This window comes from Patagioenas fasciata, chromosome 3, assembly GCF_037038585.1.
Source record: "Patagioenas fasciata isolate bPatFas1 chromosome 3, bPatFas1.hap1, whole genome shotgun sequence".
NCBI lineage: Eukaryota > Metazoa > Chordata > Aves > Columbiformes > Columbidae > Patagioenas > Patagioenas fasciata.
Window position 1 is genome coordinate 39,407,870 of NC_092522.1, and position 18,862 is coordinate 39,426,731.

An 18,862-nucleotide genomic window follows, 5' to 3' on the forward strand; every position below is an offset into this window, starting at 1 on the left:
AATTAAGTGTCTTCAAGGCTGAATGGCTCCTGTTTTCAAAACATGGGAGTTCACTCTTTGGTATGGACAGGAGATCAAGTTAAGAAGAAGAAAAAGAAAAGAAGAAAAGTTTTATATTTCCATGGTTTAGTTTTAATACTTACAAAAAGAAATTACAGTGATAGTATTCACAGAAGCATAAAAAGCAAAATGCTAGAGGACCAGAAGCATGCTTACCTCATGAAATAGCAGATTTTTAATCTGAATTGATCGCAGTTGTCCCCATTGACATCTCTATACGTAGGCTAGTTAAAGAAAGATTTGTATGCCTTGATTCAATAATGCTGCTTTTATCCATAGAGGACTCTGACATTAGACCAGCTGAATTAAAAAGAGTATTGAACTCTTCTAGAGATAACCACCATATGCTCTGAAATTGCATTCACTTTTGCAGCATTTTAGGGTATACAGACGCTTTCCTGGTTGCCAGTTTGTTTTTTGCCCCAGCAAAAATGCTTCTATTACACTATTCTGAATATTCTGCTGAATGGTTCCTAGCCAGCTATGGCTAACCAAATGCGATAATACTCTGATTACTGAAGTCTTTAAAGAGTTATAAATGACATGTAGGTGCTTAGCTATCACTGCAGGTTCATACCAGTCCAAGGCCAGCCACCCATTACACTTTTCAAAAGTTACCTTGTAAATATGTATTTCCACTTATTCAAAGTATGCATCGGCACACTTTTACATATGGAAAAAGTCCACAACCAATAGTAGAAACCTCAGAGACTTCCATCTTTTAGGCCGAAAAAATTTCACCCCTAAACCTTGTCTGTCACTAATTAATTGACACATTTTTACAGGCAGTCACAGAAACAATCTGTTTTTGAAGATTTAACGTGAATTTGCAAGTCTTCCTGAAAGGATATATGGACAGAAGCTTGCCAGCCAGCTCTGTGGAAGGCAGATACCACCGATGCATTAAAATAAAGGTTCTTGGCAAATGGCTGGAGCACTGATTTCCTTTGTCATCTGCAAAAGAGAAACAAGTGAGTTAACCACATTATTCACGAGCAGAAAGGAGCTTTCATTTCTCAAGTGGAGTCAGAGAGAAAGGATCAAAAGTGGAAATCTCGGGTCATTATCTACCAAATAGGTAGGAAACAAAACCAAAGAACACAAAAGCTCCTTTAGTAATAACTACTGCTAGGTTGTAGTGGTATGTAAAAAACCATCAGTGTAGATAACAGGCCATAGCAAGAAAAATGGCGTACGGACAGCACTATGCTAGAACAAATCCAAACCTAGTCCACTGAAAGGGCAGCGAGATTATTTATGTACAACCACTTACAGTGTTTCTTTATTGCAGTTTTATCACTTTATGTTAACAATTACATTGTTAAAACAGGGATCTGCCTCAAAGAATTAAATTTCAAAGCAACATCTCATATCTGGGCCCAAGAGTCCCATCTCCAGCTGCTGTACAGATCCTTGTGTCTTTGCAACATAGGCACTGAAACTACAGAAAGAGTTATTCCCTTGTGTGCAGGCTCACCACCAGTGTTCCTCAATATCTGCAAACATATTTTCTGCCTGTCACTCTTTTTAAAATACAATAGTTGATATGCATGTATGAAATGGGAACGACACATGGACTACTCTTGTCAAGAGAGTGTGTATACAAGGAAGAGAGGCATGATTTCCAACAAGCAACAAATATATAGGCTCTGCTGTCCATCTTTGGGTATTTAACACAATAGTTTTATAGTGGTCTACAAACATGGATATATGGAGATGAACTACACTCAATAGCAAGATCTGCCCCTTAGCTATTTCACTTCTCTCACCTTCAGATATTTTTTCTCTTCACAAGGGAAAAAAAAATAATCAATCTCTCATTCCAATCAAAAGCTGTTCTGCATTTCAAGGGAATCTAAACATAGCTTTGTGAATTAAGGTCCCATTGCAAAGCATTTAAGTCCATCCATGAACTCATCTGACTGCAATGTGACATATGTAATGATTAATGGTGTTACGGATCAAGGTCTATTTCATCACTTCTTTCCCTCAAACCTGGTACATCACATCTTAATAAGAGTAAAAAGATTACATGAGCCTTAAGTCATATTCTTGCCAATTATTGCATGATGATTCGGAAAACCTTTAAAAAAAACACAACTGGCCAGAAATGCAGCTGTGTAACCACTCAAGACAAAGATCAATGCCAGAAATAACTCCTTGAATAATTCAACTAAACACTTCTCTTGGTGAAGGCCAGCATTTTAAAAACAGCTACACCCATGATTGTGCATTATCTGTATGAACAAAATTTAATACAGTATGCATGTGATTAAAATTCAGGCCCATGTTATTCTGGGCCAAAATGAAACATGGAAAATTTTACAGAACAGAAATGTTATTTGCCAAGGGAAAGACTGGTTAAACCAGAGACCAGCAGGTGTTATATTATAAGATGAAGTTCAAGAATAGTGAAGTAAAATATTGAAAAACCATACCAAACATTTCAATACAAGCGTTCAAGAGCTCATCTAATGTTGCAGCCTTTCCAAGTGTGTTTGACCCCATTGTCTTTTAATCGCAGTCAAAAATTAAGAGACATTTTCACAAAGTAAAAGGATGTTTTGTCAGTTGCACAGCTTTTTCACTTTATTGTTGGTTGCATTCTTAGATGGACTTCAAGGAAAATCTGAAGAAAACAAAAAAAGATAAATCATAATTATATGACTATATGGAAGACTCATCAGGATGCAATGTTTACCGTTCAACTCTTCTATAAACTGTTTTTCCGCACATGATACAGAGCACAAGAAAGACTGCCGTAAGCTACCCCTACATTCCAGCTCATGTTTTTAAGTGCTGTCCAATTGTTTGTCCACTAGCACAAAATAAAACCATAGCAAAGGTCATAAACCAGAAACCAGATGGTAAATGAGGGCATGCATGTACAATGACGCACGTTTTGTTCAGAGCATTTTATTTACACTTGATAAATCACTTTTTGTTAATAACTTCGCTTTTATGTTTTTAAGCATAACTATTTTTTTTCCTAAGGTTACCAGTTCATGGCAATGCTAATGGTCTTAATTGGCACAGGTCACATAAAATGTTTAATGAAGTTCATAGCAAATGTTAAACTCGGAGGCGATTTTCCAAGGAGCCTTAAGATCAGTCGCTACAGCTTTTTAAAATAAATCTTCCCACAGTAGCTGAGCACTCACAGAAACCTGAACACATACAGAAACTTCTAAATTGTACCATATATCTACTACGCATTTAATTATCAAATATCCATTTACCTGAAAGATGCACAAAATACTCTGTTAAAATTTTTCAGAAATAATTTTACAGGTTATATTTAAAGAAGAGATGATTATTTTATTGTTTATCTCTGACTAAGCCCCACTACTGCCTGATCATAACAAGTGTTCAAAATGTGGCAACAACAAAGTGCATCTAGCAACTTTTTAATTAAAAAAAAAGCCAAGAGTAGAGTTAAAACAGTCCTTGAAGTAAAACAATGCAGGAATTTGGAAAATTTATTTTCAGAAGTTCACAAATATCAAATTTTTCAAAGCTACCATATCACAGACCTCATACTGCAAATTCAGTTTTGGTGGAACTGGCAACCTTCACCTTTTTTACTAACACACCCTGACCTGCTCTCAAATGCCACAGTTACAAGCAGCCCGGAGTGCTCTGAGCTGGGTCCCTGTGAGCTTGCAGCCCTGCAGACGACACCATGGTCCAGCTGTCTAGGGACACCAGGCAAGTGGCAGCTTGACCCGCCCTGCTGGTGCCACCTCAGCCAGCCATGGGCAGCTGTGCTCCTTCCACAGCAAAAGACTGGGTCGTGACATAATTCTGACTTCCCAGGAAGAGGAAAAAATACTGCTCATTCAGCTTAGGTCCACACTACTGAACCAACCATGCTCAGAACAGCTCCAAGGTGCTGATAACAACTAGCAAAGGCTGGTCTGTATCACACCAGTGAAGTGTCTCAGTCTCCCAGAGCTGGCATGTACAAAGTGCCCATTGCTGGCCTATGCTAACTCCCACCTGCACCTGAGATCCACTCAGGAGACCACTGGCTGGTCAGGGACCCTCCAGCAGCACATTATATTGCATCCCAGCATTGCAAAAGTGTCCTGCACTGGATAATCCTCTATAGACTTGGTTTCAGACTCCTGCAGGACTCAGGCTGCTCTAATCATGCAGTAGTGTTTTGCTTGGGAGATGTTCAGCCAAAGATGCTGTTATCTTTAGATGCACGCTTATAGCCAGGTTCTGTCTGGTTCCATCCGACAAAAGATTTAGACATGACACACTTTTCCCTGAAGTTGAGAGAAGGAGCCTGAAGGCAACAAGCACCGCTCACCAAGCAGGGAGCTCCTGCAAGCCAGTGCACACACAATGCTGCAGCAGCCAACAGCAGATACGAGTGGAGAGGTGCCAGCATCAGTCCTGCCCTGCCAGTGCCTTCCTCCTGGCTGTAAGAAAGCCCTGCCCTTTGTTCGAGTTTGGTGGTGCAGAACCCCCTCTTGAAGGAACATACGTCTGTTTTTCCAGGAATCGAGCAGAGCTCCTATTTGCAACATATCACAGGAAAACTATTTTCACACAACAGTAAGCAGCCAGAGCACTCACCTGAGAAAAAGGGGAAGGTGGGTTCAGAGTGGTCCTTGGCTTTGAACCCATGCTGGGTATTGTAGCAGAAGGTGTCCTAACAGTTAGGTCTGGGGCTAGGCTCAACCCTTCCTGTTAAAGCTGCACCGCTGCACAAAACCCCAAGTTGTCTGAAGCGGATCAGAGAGAGAATACAGGGAGATACGTGGCTCTCTAACCTGCTGGTCAGGTCACACGTGAGCCAGGGTCACCCTAGGTTCAGTCTTCCAAAGACTGTTTATATATTTAAGGGAAAAAAACCCAAAGTGGATAATTTGCTTGGTGTACTTGCTTTGAGAGTTAGTCAGCAGCTGAGCAGTGTTTTTCAAGATCACATTTTCGTACTTTGGCACCTAATTTTTGATAAATCCCACTTTGGGCATGTTTGTCCTTTTTGATTATTCCAAAATCTTTCTCTAAGTGCTTAACTTACTGGCTCGATTTTTCAGAGAGCCAGCTATCTAGCTCTTCCAACTTCATCTGACTGAAGTTTTTTTCAAGAGGAGAAAAATAAATTTTACATTGGCTATTACAAAATATATTTTAGTCAGCTCTTTAAAAAATATAATTTAGAAAAGCTATTGCATTTTTTGCCTATCCCTTGAAAACTGCTGAGCATGAAATGTAGGAGGTGAGGAGATTTGAGCGGTATTTTCAGTTTTGTTAGTATTACCATCCTCCATAACATATAGCATAGGAGACTATAAACCTTATCAGCTGTTGGCAACAGCATTAAGGCAGCCATATAGTAATCAACAAATAATGCTTCATGTAAAACGGTAGGATGTATTTTAATTATATGGCAACTATTTAACCAGTAGATACCATCCCCCCAAACAGCCTGTCTGACCGCTAAAGGGTTTTATTCTCATTTACTTCTGAGAGAAGAATAAAACATTTCCACTGGCGGAAGAACTGCCTGACTGGGTCTAAGCCACGTATCCATAGCTGAGCCAAAACCTGATATCACATCTCTTGACTGCAGACTCCAACAACCACAACCATTACATCATTACTTGTGTGTTTAAGCACTGCTGTTCTACTAGAACAATAAACCTCTTGTCTATATCATGCCACAATGGTATCCCATCACACCTCTAGAGACGGATGAGTAAAATACAACCATAAATTTAAGCTATATAAGTGAAATAAATTATATTGTGATAGAAAATGGCTCAACATGTGCAAAGCACAAAAAACCCATACATGCAATAATACATGTATATAATGCATATATATACATGTATAATAATGTGTATATATAAATGTATAATATTTCTATATAATACATATGGATAATACATGTAAAGAATTAAAAACTTTGAAATAAGTGATTACTATTAAAAAAATGATTGCCAAAGGTGCGGTAGGACTTCCAACTAAAGATAACCTAGAGAATCTCTGCCCCCAGGTGCTTCCTAATGTAACTCTGAGACATCTCATTGCCATCCAGCTGTTTCAGAAGGATTCAGGAAAGCTGAACACGGAAAACAGAGGTTATTTAATAAGATCACACAATTAGTGAATGATTACATACCACAATGAAACAACAAAAAAACCCATTTTTGACTTTAAATGGAATTATGAATCCTGTTGGGTTTACTGTGGTTAACAGAGGCTATTAAGGACACAGAAGACACAATCTTCCACAGCTACCCGTTCTCCTTTCTTAATCAGGTCACTTGAAATGACAGACTCCACTATGAGTCTTGCTGGGAACCTGCCATATGCTGGGACAGGACTTCAGGGCAACAGCCATGAGTGGGTGAAGGATTGTAGGAAAATGATCAATATCAGCCTCGGTGTTCCCTCAAAGCCTATAGCTTTGTCTAAGGGACCCCCTTCATTTAGGTAATACATACAACCATAATATTCCTGTGAACAAAGTCATGGTATCAGGCTTTATTTCAGGAAATATTACCATTACGGGATGTGTGCTTCCTACTTAGGGTGAAAGCAGAAACATCTGCAGTAATGTGCCCAGCAGGCAGAAGTTCATGACGGACTGAACTACAAGACACAAAGTCCCTTCCAAGTCCTGCCATCACCATGATAGCCACATGCACACAGTTATGTCGAGCAGATGGCTCTCCTTAACAGCCTTCATGCAGTGTAACTGCATTTCATGTTCAACATTTTGGAAGCCTTGAGATGGTGCTATTGTGGACTGTCTAGATAGATGTATTTAAAACAACTGTGTAGGCTGTGAGCTCTTGAGACTGATGTGGTCAGGTGTAATACATTAGTTTTTAAAAGCAGCAGGATACCCTGCCAGTAAACTTGTGGTCTTATGCAAGAGCATCAAATGGTGTGAGCAGAGTGAGCAGCATGCAGTCAAGTTTTAAGTGTTGGCTACTGTCATTAGTGAAATCACTTTTACGGCTGGGGGCTAGTAAGGGGAGGTCCACACCCACAAGTTATGGCAGTTTAACTAATATTAAAATGTCAAGCCAGCACAAATCCTTGTGTGAGCACTTTCACATGGATTTCAAGCAAGTTACATTTGTTACAGGTGTAAGCTAAACAAATAAGTTAGGTTCAAATAGGCTTAAGTTTGACATACAGAGTAATATTTATTTAGCTAAATGAAATTTAATCAGCTTTTTAGCCAAGCAAAAGTAAATGTTCATGTAGTATTTTCCCCATTAATTAAAAGTGGGCTATTTTTCTTCTGGTTAGAGACAATAAATAGAGCCACACGCAAACACTTCAACTTTGACACAGAGGTACCTCTATGTGTCTCAGTTTATCCATAAACTTTCCAGAGGCCTGCAAGTAAGAGACTCATATTCTTTACAAGATTAGGACATTCTTGGGGCTTTAAGTAAGCCAGACCTCCCCTCGTTTCCCCCTCCTCCAAGCCTACACAACACACCACTGAATGCTTGCATTAAACAGCTTCCACCTGGCTGCTGGAGAAAGAGTGCTACATGTGGGCAGCTGAACAGTGAAACCAAATTAGTAGCAGTACACAGAAAAAAAAGCTGAGAGTCTCATTAGAAGGTTTAAAGATAACTTCACTTGCTACACCTTTTTCTTTTATCTGGTCCTGCTCATGTCCTAGGCACGTTCTTCAAGACAGAGTTAATCTGCTGCCTTGCAGATGTAGTGGAGGCTCTCACAATGAGGCCCTTTCTTGTGATTAGTCTCCACACATATTAGTGTAATTACCATAATAAGAATCCCAGCTGGCACACATAACGGTTGCACATTTGCCTACACACATGCAATGGAGACATCATTTTGGGCTCAGGTCAACACAGGTCTTAGGTTGCCTAATGCAGGGTTCCTGAAGATTTTCCCCTCTAAGCAGTCAAATATTTATTGTAGGTGGTCTGTATTTGTTACGGAACACACACTTCAGTTTCTAGAAAACTCTGAGCAAGTGATGGTCAGGTTTCTCCAACATCTGACACATGCCAAAGCTGTACTAGGCAGCAAAGTGAAGTGATGCTGGCAGCCCCATGCCACTGCTTCTGTCTCAGTCCATGACCTCAGGCATCACATGCAGTTGTCTGCAGGATGGCACATCTGGCTTAGTGATGACATTTGTCAAATGGAGCAAGGACACAGAACAAGGGAGAGATTGTGGCACTGCTCCATGAATGCAAGATACAAGCCTTGCCAGGGGCAGGAAAGGAATGAAAATGAAATATGAGAGTCTTGGGCTCATCCAAGGTGACTCACCAGTACGCATTCACCTTTGCTACACACATTCAGGCCGTAGTTATGCAATAAACCACAGTAACTGTCTGCACCCTAGTACTTTGATTCAGTATTTTTTCTGGATGAAAGGGGAACTTCAAAAGACATTAAAGAGTGGGACGTTTGTGTCTCAAAAGGGAGGATGAGCGAGATGGCTAAGTGTACACTGCTGGTGGGCAGCTAAAGCCAAACTTTATATTAACAAGAGACACTGCACAGGGGATGTTAGTGACCACACAGCTCTACAGGATAAAGTTTCATCAACTCCATTTAATTCACCTACCCTAAACCAGTAAATCTCTGTGGTGGGTAGGCCCCAGCTGGCAGCCAAACACCCACACAGCCACTGATCAATACCACCCGCTGCAGTGCAATGGAAGAAAATAGGAGGAACAGGAGCAAGAAAACTCATGGGTCAAAATAAAGAAGGGGAAATCACTCACCAGTTACTGCCATGGGCAAAATAGACTCAGCTTGGGAAATTGAATTTCACTCCAGACACCTCTTCTGCCCCCTCATTATTGCTGCAGGTTGCACTCAGTCCTTTTTGTGAGGCAACAAGAACTGCAGGAGGTCAAGGTCAGTACACAGCAGATTCTCTCTGCTGCTCCTTCTCCCTCTTGTCCTGTGCTTCAGCACAGGACCTCTATGGGCCACATTCCTTTCAGAGGCATAGCTGCTCTGGCATGGACTTACCCACAGGTCACAGTCCTTTCAGGAAAGTACCTGCTCCACCACAGAGCACCTCCTAGTCCTCTGACCTCGTTATTCCCTCTGTTCTTCCTTCTCTCTCTCTATTACCTTGTTCTCTCCATGTTCCCTCCCTCTCAGCATTTTCTGCCTTTTCTTACACATGTTTTCACAAGGTATTACCAACTTGGCTGATAGGCTCACCTGTGGGTCCCTTGCAAAGACAGCTGAAAGCAGGTGTGTCCAGCATAGGGTAGCCCCTGGTCTCCTCCTACAGAGTCCATGCCTGTGGCTGCCTGCTGCCAAAACCTTGTCATTTACATCCAACAAAGCCTCTAAGGGGTGAGCATTCATCACCTTAGCAAAAAAGTATACAAGTTACAAATTGTCAAAATGTATTTCACTGTGCTTAACTTTGAGGGGAGAATCCCCCAAGCTAAATATTTACTTTCAAGTCATCACAGGTCACCTCATTAACATAGAAGGCTATTATAAATTATTTTGAGGCTTAGACAGCCACTCTTCTACAGGAACAGAGGTTAAATGAGTAGGACGTTAGGTAAGAAACCAAGTGGATATATGGATCTGCTCATATGTACCACCAAACTCTTAGTTCAGAGCCACATATTGCCTTGTAGAAGTTCATAAATTAGCATATGAGGTAAAATACATGCTGACTTACAATAAAGAAGAAGCTTACAGAAATCATGAGGAATGCTAATAGACAGGCACATGATCAAATACTTTCAGTAATCAGAAAGTCACTTGATTAAGGCTTGAGCTGCTTAGACAGCATTTGGTTTAGCATTCTTACCTCTTTCTGTGAAAGATACCCAAGATGATCTCTGAGATAACAGAAAAAAACCCCAGGTTTCCTCACTTACAAACCCTTAAAACTGATAACTTGATAACTGGATTTGTAAAAGTAACAATTCTCAATTGCAATTGTAGTGTTTACAGAACTGGTGATCTACAGTACTTCAGCTTTTCCAATTCACTTATATATTTGTTTCCTCAATTTACCATGCTGGCATTGTGGCTGTAACTGTAACTCCAACTAATAATGCCAGTAAAATCTGAACATGTACTATAATAACATCTTACTTCCACTTTCTAGGGGTCAAGGTACTACAATTGCCCAGAATGCATCAGGTTCAAAGGAAAAACTAAAGAAGACCTTAGTTCATCTTCAAAGGAGGAAAACTTTCAGGCAAACTCCTCAGTACATTTGTCACAAAAATTGTTTCGGTATTCCCAGTAAAGCAAAAATAAAATGAGAAATATCAGACATCTGATTAGCATGCATGATGTCAGGGGACACAACTCTTCTGAGAATATTTGCCTTTCAGACATGTTAGAGATCTCCACTGCAAAAGCACAACTCATTGGGAGAGGACAGCTGAAGGCAATAAGAGTTCACATACTACTTGAATGCAACCTTTTTTTCAGAAACTGAATCAATACACTGTCAATGCCTCTTACAAGTTATACTCCTGCCGGTAAGCCTCAACAGAAACTCTTGGCAATTACCTTTATTATTCATAGACTTACATACAGCTCTTCACAGTCTTTCACGAAAAAGTGCAGTTTGTTAACCTAGTCACATAGATCGACTCAAGGAAAAAAATCACCTTATCAAAGTATATTCTTGACTGGTTACACTGTTGTATGCCTTTAATGAGACTGGACCAGCCCAACAGAAACCATTTTTAGTTATTTTAAAACACATATGGAGAAATAATCATCCCTTCAGTTCTGAAAGATGGAATGTATCTGTCACAAAATATTTTAATATTTTATTATTATTTACCATCATATTGATTTATTATTTAGATTACTACGAAATACTAGGTCCTATTTATCTAGGCCTTCTGATCAACTTGGAGATTCACATTTTCCCCCACACAGCTTATTTTGTCTTATTTTTAACTTAGCCGAATTTATTCTATAGTAGCATAGTCCCTGCGTAGTGTCTTTTTTGAAGCTATTAAATCTTCCAAGAGTTATGAGAGTTTTAAGAGCCAAGACTACTCTCAGTTTCACACCACTTTTCAATCAGTTTTAAGGCAAAGAGTAACCATGAGAGCCTCTAACTTCTGTTGAAGTTCAGTAAGTTTGGTATCAAATTTCTTGTTTGATAAACCCGTGGCTTCCAAACTGATTTTCCCTTGGAAGAAGCTTTTTCACTCCAGATAACTCTGTAATTTCCACTTATTTCCCACTGTAGACTAACTGCTCATGGCAAAATATGGGGCCATGCTGGCAGACGGCCACATTGCAAACATCTGTGCCACACGCTGCAACGATGCCACAGCAATTACAGACATGTATGGAGTTTCTCAAGCTTGTGCCTGTACAGGCTTGTACCTACTCAAGCAGTAAAGATTATAGGAAAGTGCCCCAGAAAACAAGGTGCTAAAACACATTTCTTCCCTTTTCCATCTCTGTGGCTATATTGTATCAAGAGAAAATAAAATTATTATCTGTAGTCACAGATATCAGCGAAGGGAGGCTTCAACAGCTCCTGCTGTCATTGCCAGCATTGATGACCATACCTGATTTCCCACTCTTCCCAGCATTTCCCCAGCTGAAGAACTACTGCAGTTACTTTACATCTAATAAAAGCAAGGGTATCATCTTGTGAAGAGGGGAGGTTAAGTGCATGTTTATTTTTTCCTCTTCATCCCTGTTATCCCATACATTACCTCACATCTCTGTGAATTCACAACCTACACCTATCCCGGTGTGAGGAGTGGCCTCCCTGTCTAGCAAGAACAGTTTTGCTGCTGACCTTTCCTCCTGCAACCATAATCAAAACATGGGTCAGCTTCAGAAATATCTCAACTACACATTAACAGCCTGGGAAGTACTTATCAGTGCAGTAAATTGAAGGCAGCAACTGGCAAAACATTAAAGGCAGGAAGAGGCTTTCAGAGACTGAAGTAATGGGAAGCTGAATGTCTGAGATGGAGCAAGCCAGAGTTAAAAGGACATAGGGGCAGGACAGAACTTTGGCTCCTTTTGCTCGTTTGGCTGTTACAGTGCATTTCTAATGGAATCGTTCTTCATTTTCCCTTTGATGAATGTAGAAAATGGTTCACATGTAACTGCTATTTTCCCACAGATGTGCTAGTACGTCCCAGACAAGGCGATACACTAGACCAGTTGCTAATGGTCAGTAAATTTTCTCACTCCCTTGTGGCACCTTCCCATTCAAGACCAGTTGCTCTTTAAAGAGAGAATGCAAATTCAAACGGTATGCTAGAAAACACTGACACACGTGACAGTAGCCAGACCTGCTGTGTGATCCTAGGAACTCATGCAAATTGCTGTCTGCTGCACACTCCCATGCATCAGGGATGCCTGCCTTGTGCAGTGCTCTGGTTTTTCATCTGCAGAAGTCACCCGTGACTCACAATTCACAGGCAAGCAGGTTAGTAAAAAAGCTGGCAGAGTAAAAACGCAGCCTGGAAGTCAGGAGAGATCCAGCATCTTTCTTTGCAAAATTCTGTCAGCAGATGCTGGACATGAAAATATGTAAACAGTTCCTTACATCTAGTTATTTGCTATAAGTTTCCCTTAGGAAGATGAGTGAAACAGTGGCAGTTTTGGATTTATTAATGATGCAAAGAGAGTATTTTGTACATAGGCATACAGTGTTCAGAAGTTCTTAAAATAGTAAGCCTCCGATAGCGAGGAGCAGGGAGGAGATTGTTTGTTCTTTCTAGCGTGCCTGACTAGATTTTGTACTTTTTTTCAGAGGCTACAAAGCCACTGTCAGTCAGCTGACTAAACCCTGTTTCCTTACTAAGCAGTCCACTAAGAAACACACACCGGTTAGTGCAACCCTATTGAAGACACACAGCAAACATCTAAACCTCTAAAACTGTTTACAATACAAGAAGTAGTCTACAGAGTACAGGATACAAGACCAGAGTGACCACAGTTGATTCCTACATCCAAGCGTTTGGAACAGAGTGAGTTTTATTAATAATCGCATACCTTGCTAACAATAAGACAGTTTGCAGCCAACAAGTTAAATGTCGTCTTTAAAAAGAGAGTAAAGGCAACACAGAAATTTCTCATCAAACGACGTGAAACATAAACACAAGCTCATCTGAAGAAGGTGCTTTATATAAAAATACACAGAACAGCAAGACAATTAGACAAAGGGGAAGGAGCAGTATATATATACATATAAAAGTCTACTTCAAAGAGAAAAAGAGGAAAAGCATCTTACAGCTCCTGCCTTAGTAAATAACCCATTTAACAAGTAACTTAAGTAACTTTGATATTTAGTTTGCTAATATTATTTTGCTTGTTAAATATTTACTATATGAAAGAATATTTAAAATAGGATTTAACATAGGATTGCAGCTAGACAAATATCCCTCTTCCGCAACCACAAAACAGAACAGCAGGACTTCAGAAAAACAAGCCTTGCCAGAACCCATTGGTTAAGTTTGCGATTCTCATGTCTTAAGATACAACACCGTAATTCTCTGAAGCTCATGCATTTGTAGTGCAACCTGTAATTTTTGCCTAAAAGTGTAAGATCTTTGGAAAATACCAAAATGCATACTTTGTAGAGATGTTATACCAAAAACTCACCATTATTTGAGAAGCAACAAGAGCAGTTGCTGTAGCTGTAACAGTTGAGAATCATGTACTCCAACAAATATATTTTTGGCTGTGTAGGTAAAGCCCCTTCAGTTGATTGGCAGTACAACGCCTTTGGTTCAGACCATCCCAAATACCTGTCGCTCTCACAAGTAACTTCAAAGACACTCACTAAATTCATCTAAGCCTGTTTGCTTTGTATTTATAGAGGAAACTAAAAACTACTTCTTCCTTAGCATATATTTATTAAATTTAAGGAGCTTATCAGAATTTCTTGAAGGGTCTGCTTAACTCCAATAATGACTAGAAAAAAGAAAAGTCCTGCGGCTATGTGGTAAAGTCAATATGAAGTGAAAGAAGTGGTCAAATAAGGGGAGGAAATTAAAGGGCAGGAGGTGTTGGGAAGATCTCAGTTTAGAAGCTGAGATAGAGGCTAGGGACTTGTTTTCCTTCCATCAGTATTTGGCATTTAAAGACCGATTGCTATCGCAGTCAGGTTTTCAGAACAGCTCACTCCTTTTTGAGCTTATTTCCAGGAGCGAGTTATATTTCTATAAGCACTAGTATTCCAGATAACTGTGCCCAAGTCATCAGAATTTCTGAATCTATATAGTTAAATCAGTGCAAGAGTTCCAAAAAGAGCAGATTACTTAAGATATATGAATCTGAAAACCACCCCTCCTATTTCAGTTCCGCAGTGTGAGCTGAGAACAAGATGAAAAAATAAATAAAAAAAAAAATTAAGCACCCAAATCCTGGCTCCCTTTCACTTTCAGGACCTGACTGCAGGGGTGTGATTCTCAGCCTGGTCTCTCACTTCTCACCTCCTCACCCCAGAAGGTGATTGCCTAGAGGTTTTAGCCTCTTTCTGCATTTTCAATATTAAACTCCTCAAATGCCCAACAGTGGGCTTTCAGAAGCTTATCAGAGTCAGCAACACCAAGAAGCCTCCTGCTAAGATCAGTCCTGAATCCTTTTGGGATCTGTAAACCAGAATCTTCTCTGCCTTGCCTGTGGTAAGCATCCTCTGGTCACACCTAGCACATCATTCCTCTACCAGATAAGTGCAGCTGTGATGCTCAACCGCTTTATCTCAGACCTCTGAACACTCCTTAAAGCTGTGAGAGATACAGGACCAATTCTTCCCATTAATGGAAGGATTGTAAATCACCAGCTGTCTTGGCTGAGACTACAGAGTAGATTTACCATCCCCAGAGCATCAACAAAATTTCATATTAAATAAAATAATGGACTTTCTTTGGGCTACACGCACAAGCATGACTGTATAATTTAAGGAGAAGAGTACTCACTCAAGAAGATGGGAAAAAAAAAGTTAATTCTAGTTCCTGCCCCAATGCCTACTTCAGATAAAAATACACAGACAGTCATTGGAGCAGGGCCTGGAAACCAAGAGTTTTAGGAAGGGTGGCAGCTGTTCCAGGAAGTATGCGTTCCTGAATTCGGTAAAGCAGAGCATGAGCAAGCAGGCTGAAGTAGACAAGACTTCTTTAGCAGAGGAGATTATTATTAGTCTTTTAAGGAAGCTATTTTACGAACAACAGTGTGATAAGGCTGGAATGTCATGGCTGTTTTGATCCAGATGACAAAAACCACTGTATTTCCAGACAGCAAACTGACTCAAGCCCTAGTCCAGCAAAGATTTTCTGATGTAATTTGCTCCACTAGTAATCAATCACATATTTGCATAAACTGGTTTTTTTCTACTTTCCACTAGCAACATAAGAAATTTCCAAACAAGCTTTGGGTCCAAACACTGGGTCACTGCAAAACAAACAGAACTCATAGATGCATGCTGTATGAACCAGCACCAAGATTATAGAGTGGCTGGACCTAAGTGAATTACAGGTTATGAATAGAAGCCTATCTGTAATGATGCTGTTTCAGATTAAAGATATTCCATTTGGTGAGATCAGAGTTTAAGCTAGAGAAATCTTATGTCTCTTTAAAGAATATGAAAAAGAATATAGCATTATGATAAAGAATATATGCAACTTTGAATCACGTGTCAAAAACAGCCTCATTGACATGTTTAGGAAGCATGCAAATATAGCAAATAAGTCACGTTCAAGCCATTTGTCCATACCATCTATGACTTACTTAAATAATAACCCCTAAGAGTGACTTCTGCGTTGAAAACCATCAACCTGCTCCAGGCACGGGTATAAAAATATACTTCAATAGGAATGGAAAATCCATGTTAAGCTCTGAGATCCTGTTCCCGCACACACTTCCCGCACTCCAGATGCTCTTGCACAAGCCCACTACTACTCTGTGTGGAACATCTGTTTCCATAGTAAGTGTTGAAAAAAAAAGCAATTTTAACAGTAGCAGAAGTAGTTGTATATGAAAATGCATTGATATACATAACACGTAGTATCAATACTAAACTTGGTATGACTTTTGTGGCAGTTCAAAGCAGACACACTGCTGAATCACTAATATTAAATCTGTGTGAATTTGAGCTGACATGGTTATTTTCTGTTTGCAGGAACTAAAGATATAAAGTATCTAAACAAGATTAGCTCAGGTTTCACTAATTTTGCACAGATGATTATGCCTGGCAGGTTTTTGAGATGTTAAAGCCTTCTGTCCTTGCCTGAGAAACTCCAGATCATTACCAAAGAGAATATGCATAAATCACAGGTGAGAGAGTAAAGTGTAGATAGAGCCAGACCATTTCACCTATTTGAATGTGGTCAGAGGACACTGTAGCAAGAGAAGCTACTATTCAGAGAAGTGAGACAGCAGATGGCCACCAAAACAACCAGAGTAATTCTCAGGGGTAATCGTATTTTCTGCTGAGCTGTAAATATCAGTTGTGTGGGTATTTCCACATGCCCATGCTTTGATCTCAACCCCATACACTCTTAGATGTAAGCTGAACTTTCTGATGGGACCACTCATGAGTTCAGCTCAGCAAATACCTGCACGTTTGCAGGATTAGTCTTTGTATCTGAACTGGACTCACAGGTCCATTTTGTTGATGTTGCCAGTGCTTGTAGTTGATACTCTTACCTTCATTACAAGAGAAAAGCTCTCCCCTGTCCCAATGCCCGTAATCTGGTGGTCAGGTGGTTTTTACATATGTTACACCAATAAGCAAACCTATTAATGAAAAAGTACTACTGCACTGCCTATTCACATGGAATATTAAAAATGCAGAGAAGAACAATGAACAGCTAAAATCCAAAGACCTGAGAATTTGTTTCAGCTTTTTTACTTACTCAGGTATAAGACATTGCAATTCCTGACTTAAAAGTGTAGACCAACATGAAAACATGTCTATCAAATTTAGTGGTGAACACTGATTGTACCACAAGTATGTTAAAGGAAAACATTCTGTGCAAGTTGTTTAGAATACCTATAGAAATGCTCTGAGCCAGGCCTGCACAGCGTAGGAAAAAAAGAAAACCCACACAAGTAACCCTTCAGTATTTTTAAAAGTAGTTTCCTCTCTTTATTCAGAAACATCCTGGGAGTGGCTCCTTTGTATAATGGCATTTTCAACTAGATAGGAGGACTGGAAAAACTGTGCTTACTCTTCAGCTAGATGCTTTGCTATAGCACAGAAATATGCCTATTCAGAGAACTGTATGGCTACCCGAATCATTTCCACAGAGTAAAGGAAAAGGATTGAAGAGGAACCTTACAAGGCTCTCAGTGATACGAGCATGCACTGACCTTCTGCAGAGGGACAGCAATAGTCACACTGTTAACCAAGTCCCCTCTACTATGTATTAACAAAAAAAAAATAAATCCAGAATGAACAATTTCTATTAGGTATTGGACTTTCTGGAGACACATAAATGGGAAATACAAGGGCTGAGCACTTCCCCAAACAAAGCATGTTGAAATTTAATTAATATTCTTCATTCCTACGCAGATCTGCTTTGACTTACATGAACATAATTGGGGAGTATATACAAAAAGCATGGGGTTTTTTTTTGTGAGATCAGGATATTATAAAATAATATAAAAGAGTGGTGGAGTAGAGGTTGTGTCTTCTGCTCAACTGCAAAATCAGTGTGTGGCCCAGTGGTGCTCCATGACTGGTGCTGCAGAGACAGATGTTGCAGCTGGAATTGATCCGAAAAGTCATAAAGTGAGGAGAGCCTGAAGACTGCAATAGCTTTGCTTCTCAAAGTACACTCCATGTTTAACAGTAACTATCCCTACCAAAGTGGTTTGGTGATAAGGATTGAAACAATTGCAGTTTTGAGAATCTTGTAATGTTGGTAAAGTTTTCTTTGTTTTGTGAACAGAGGATTTAAAAGTCTAGTCATGAGTCTTGAATTTCATTCAAAATAAGATACAGTAATGACAGCTAGAAGTTGTAAGTAAAGCAGGGTTTCTTACCTGAAATTTTGCAGATCTGAGTGATCAGTTATTCTCCTTTATTGTAAATGACCTTAATAATCGATAGTATAGAGGCACAGAACTGAGCTCTCCTGCTACGTTTCTTTGAGACAATTCGGTGACAACGTGTCTTCAGACATTATTAGCTGAAGGTGAGCTCAGCAGTGCAGTTACCTAATGTTTCCTGTGCAATTATCACTAGTTGCCTTTTATACTACACTTAATTCTCAGGGATGCCCAAGAATAAAATCAGTTGCACAAGAGGCACATATAGCAGGCTCATAATTCAGCTGGTTAAGAACCATATGGCTTTACATCAGTCTTCTGCCCCAACCCTGGCACAGCAGTTGTGCCAGAAATAGGGAAGAAGAAGGTACAGCAGGAATGGTCTGAGCTCCTATCTATTTTCTAGTGAATTTGGGGTTTAACTTAGGTTCAAAGCACAGTCCTTCAACAGTCCTTTTAATCTGTCTGGGCAGTTTGCTTATAACAGAGAATATTAATCACAAACACAAAATTCAATGTCTAGAAACAAGCAAACCGTAATATAGTCTTACCCAAAATGAAGACAAATCTGAAGAAAGCTCTCCTGCGATCGGACTAAAAAAAGCAAGAGCAGATCAGCTATTCTCCTTGTGCCACATGGGATGGAGACCTGGACAGGCCTGATGGGTCTCACTGCAGCTAGGGTTCCTGGTGGACCAGGAGCTCCTGAGTTCGAAGCCAGGTGCCATGAGGCACCTGCTGCACCCCAGCCTGATGTGCCATCTGTGCAGCAGAGCTGCAGAGTAACAACAGCCTGATG

At 40.0% G+C, this 18,862-nt stretch overlaps 1 protein-coding gene across 1 annotated transcript in view; it reads right to left on the reverse strand.

Moving 5' to 3' along the window:
• Positions 1 to 18,862, reverse strand: part of RASGRP3 (RAS guanyl releasing protein 3) — a 60,479-nt gene that overhangs the window by 29,861 nt on the left and 11,756 nt on the right. Inside the window, exons 2-4 of the mRNA XM_065835824.2 lie at positions 2,499 to 2,689; positions 912 to 1,014; positions 217 to 279 (exon numbers count right to left, since the gene is read on the reverse strand). Coding sequence (XP_065691896.1) covers positions 217 to 279; positions 912 to 1,014; positions 2,499 to 2,568 — 236 coding nt within the window. The 5' untranslated portion in view covers positions 2,569 to 2,689. The remainder of the gene's footprint in view (positions 1 to 216; positions 280 to 911; positions 1,015 to 2,498; positions 2,690 to 18,862) is intronic.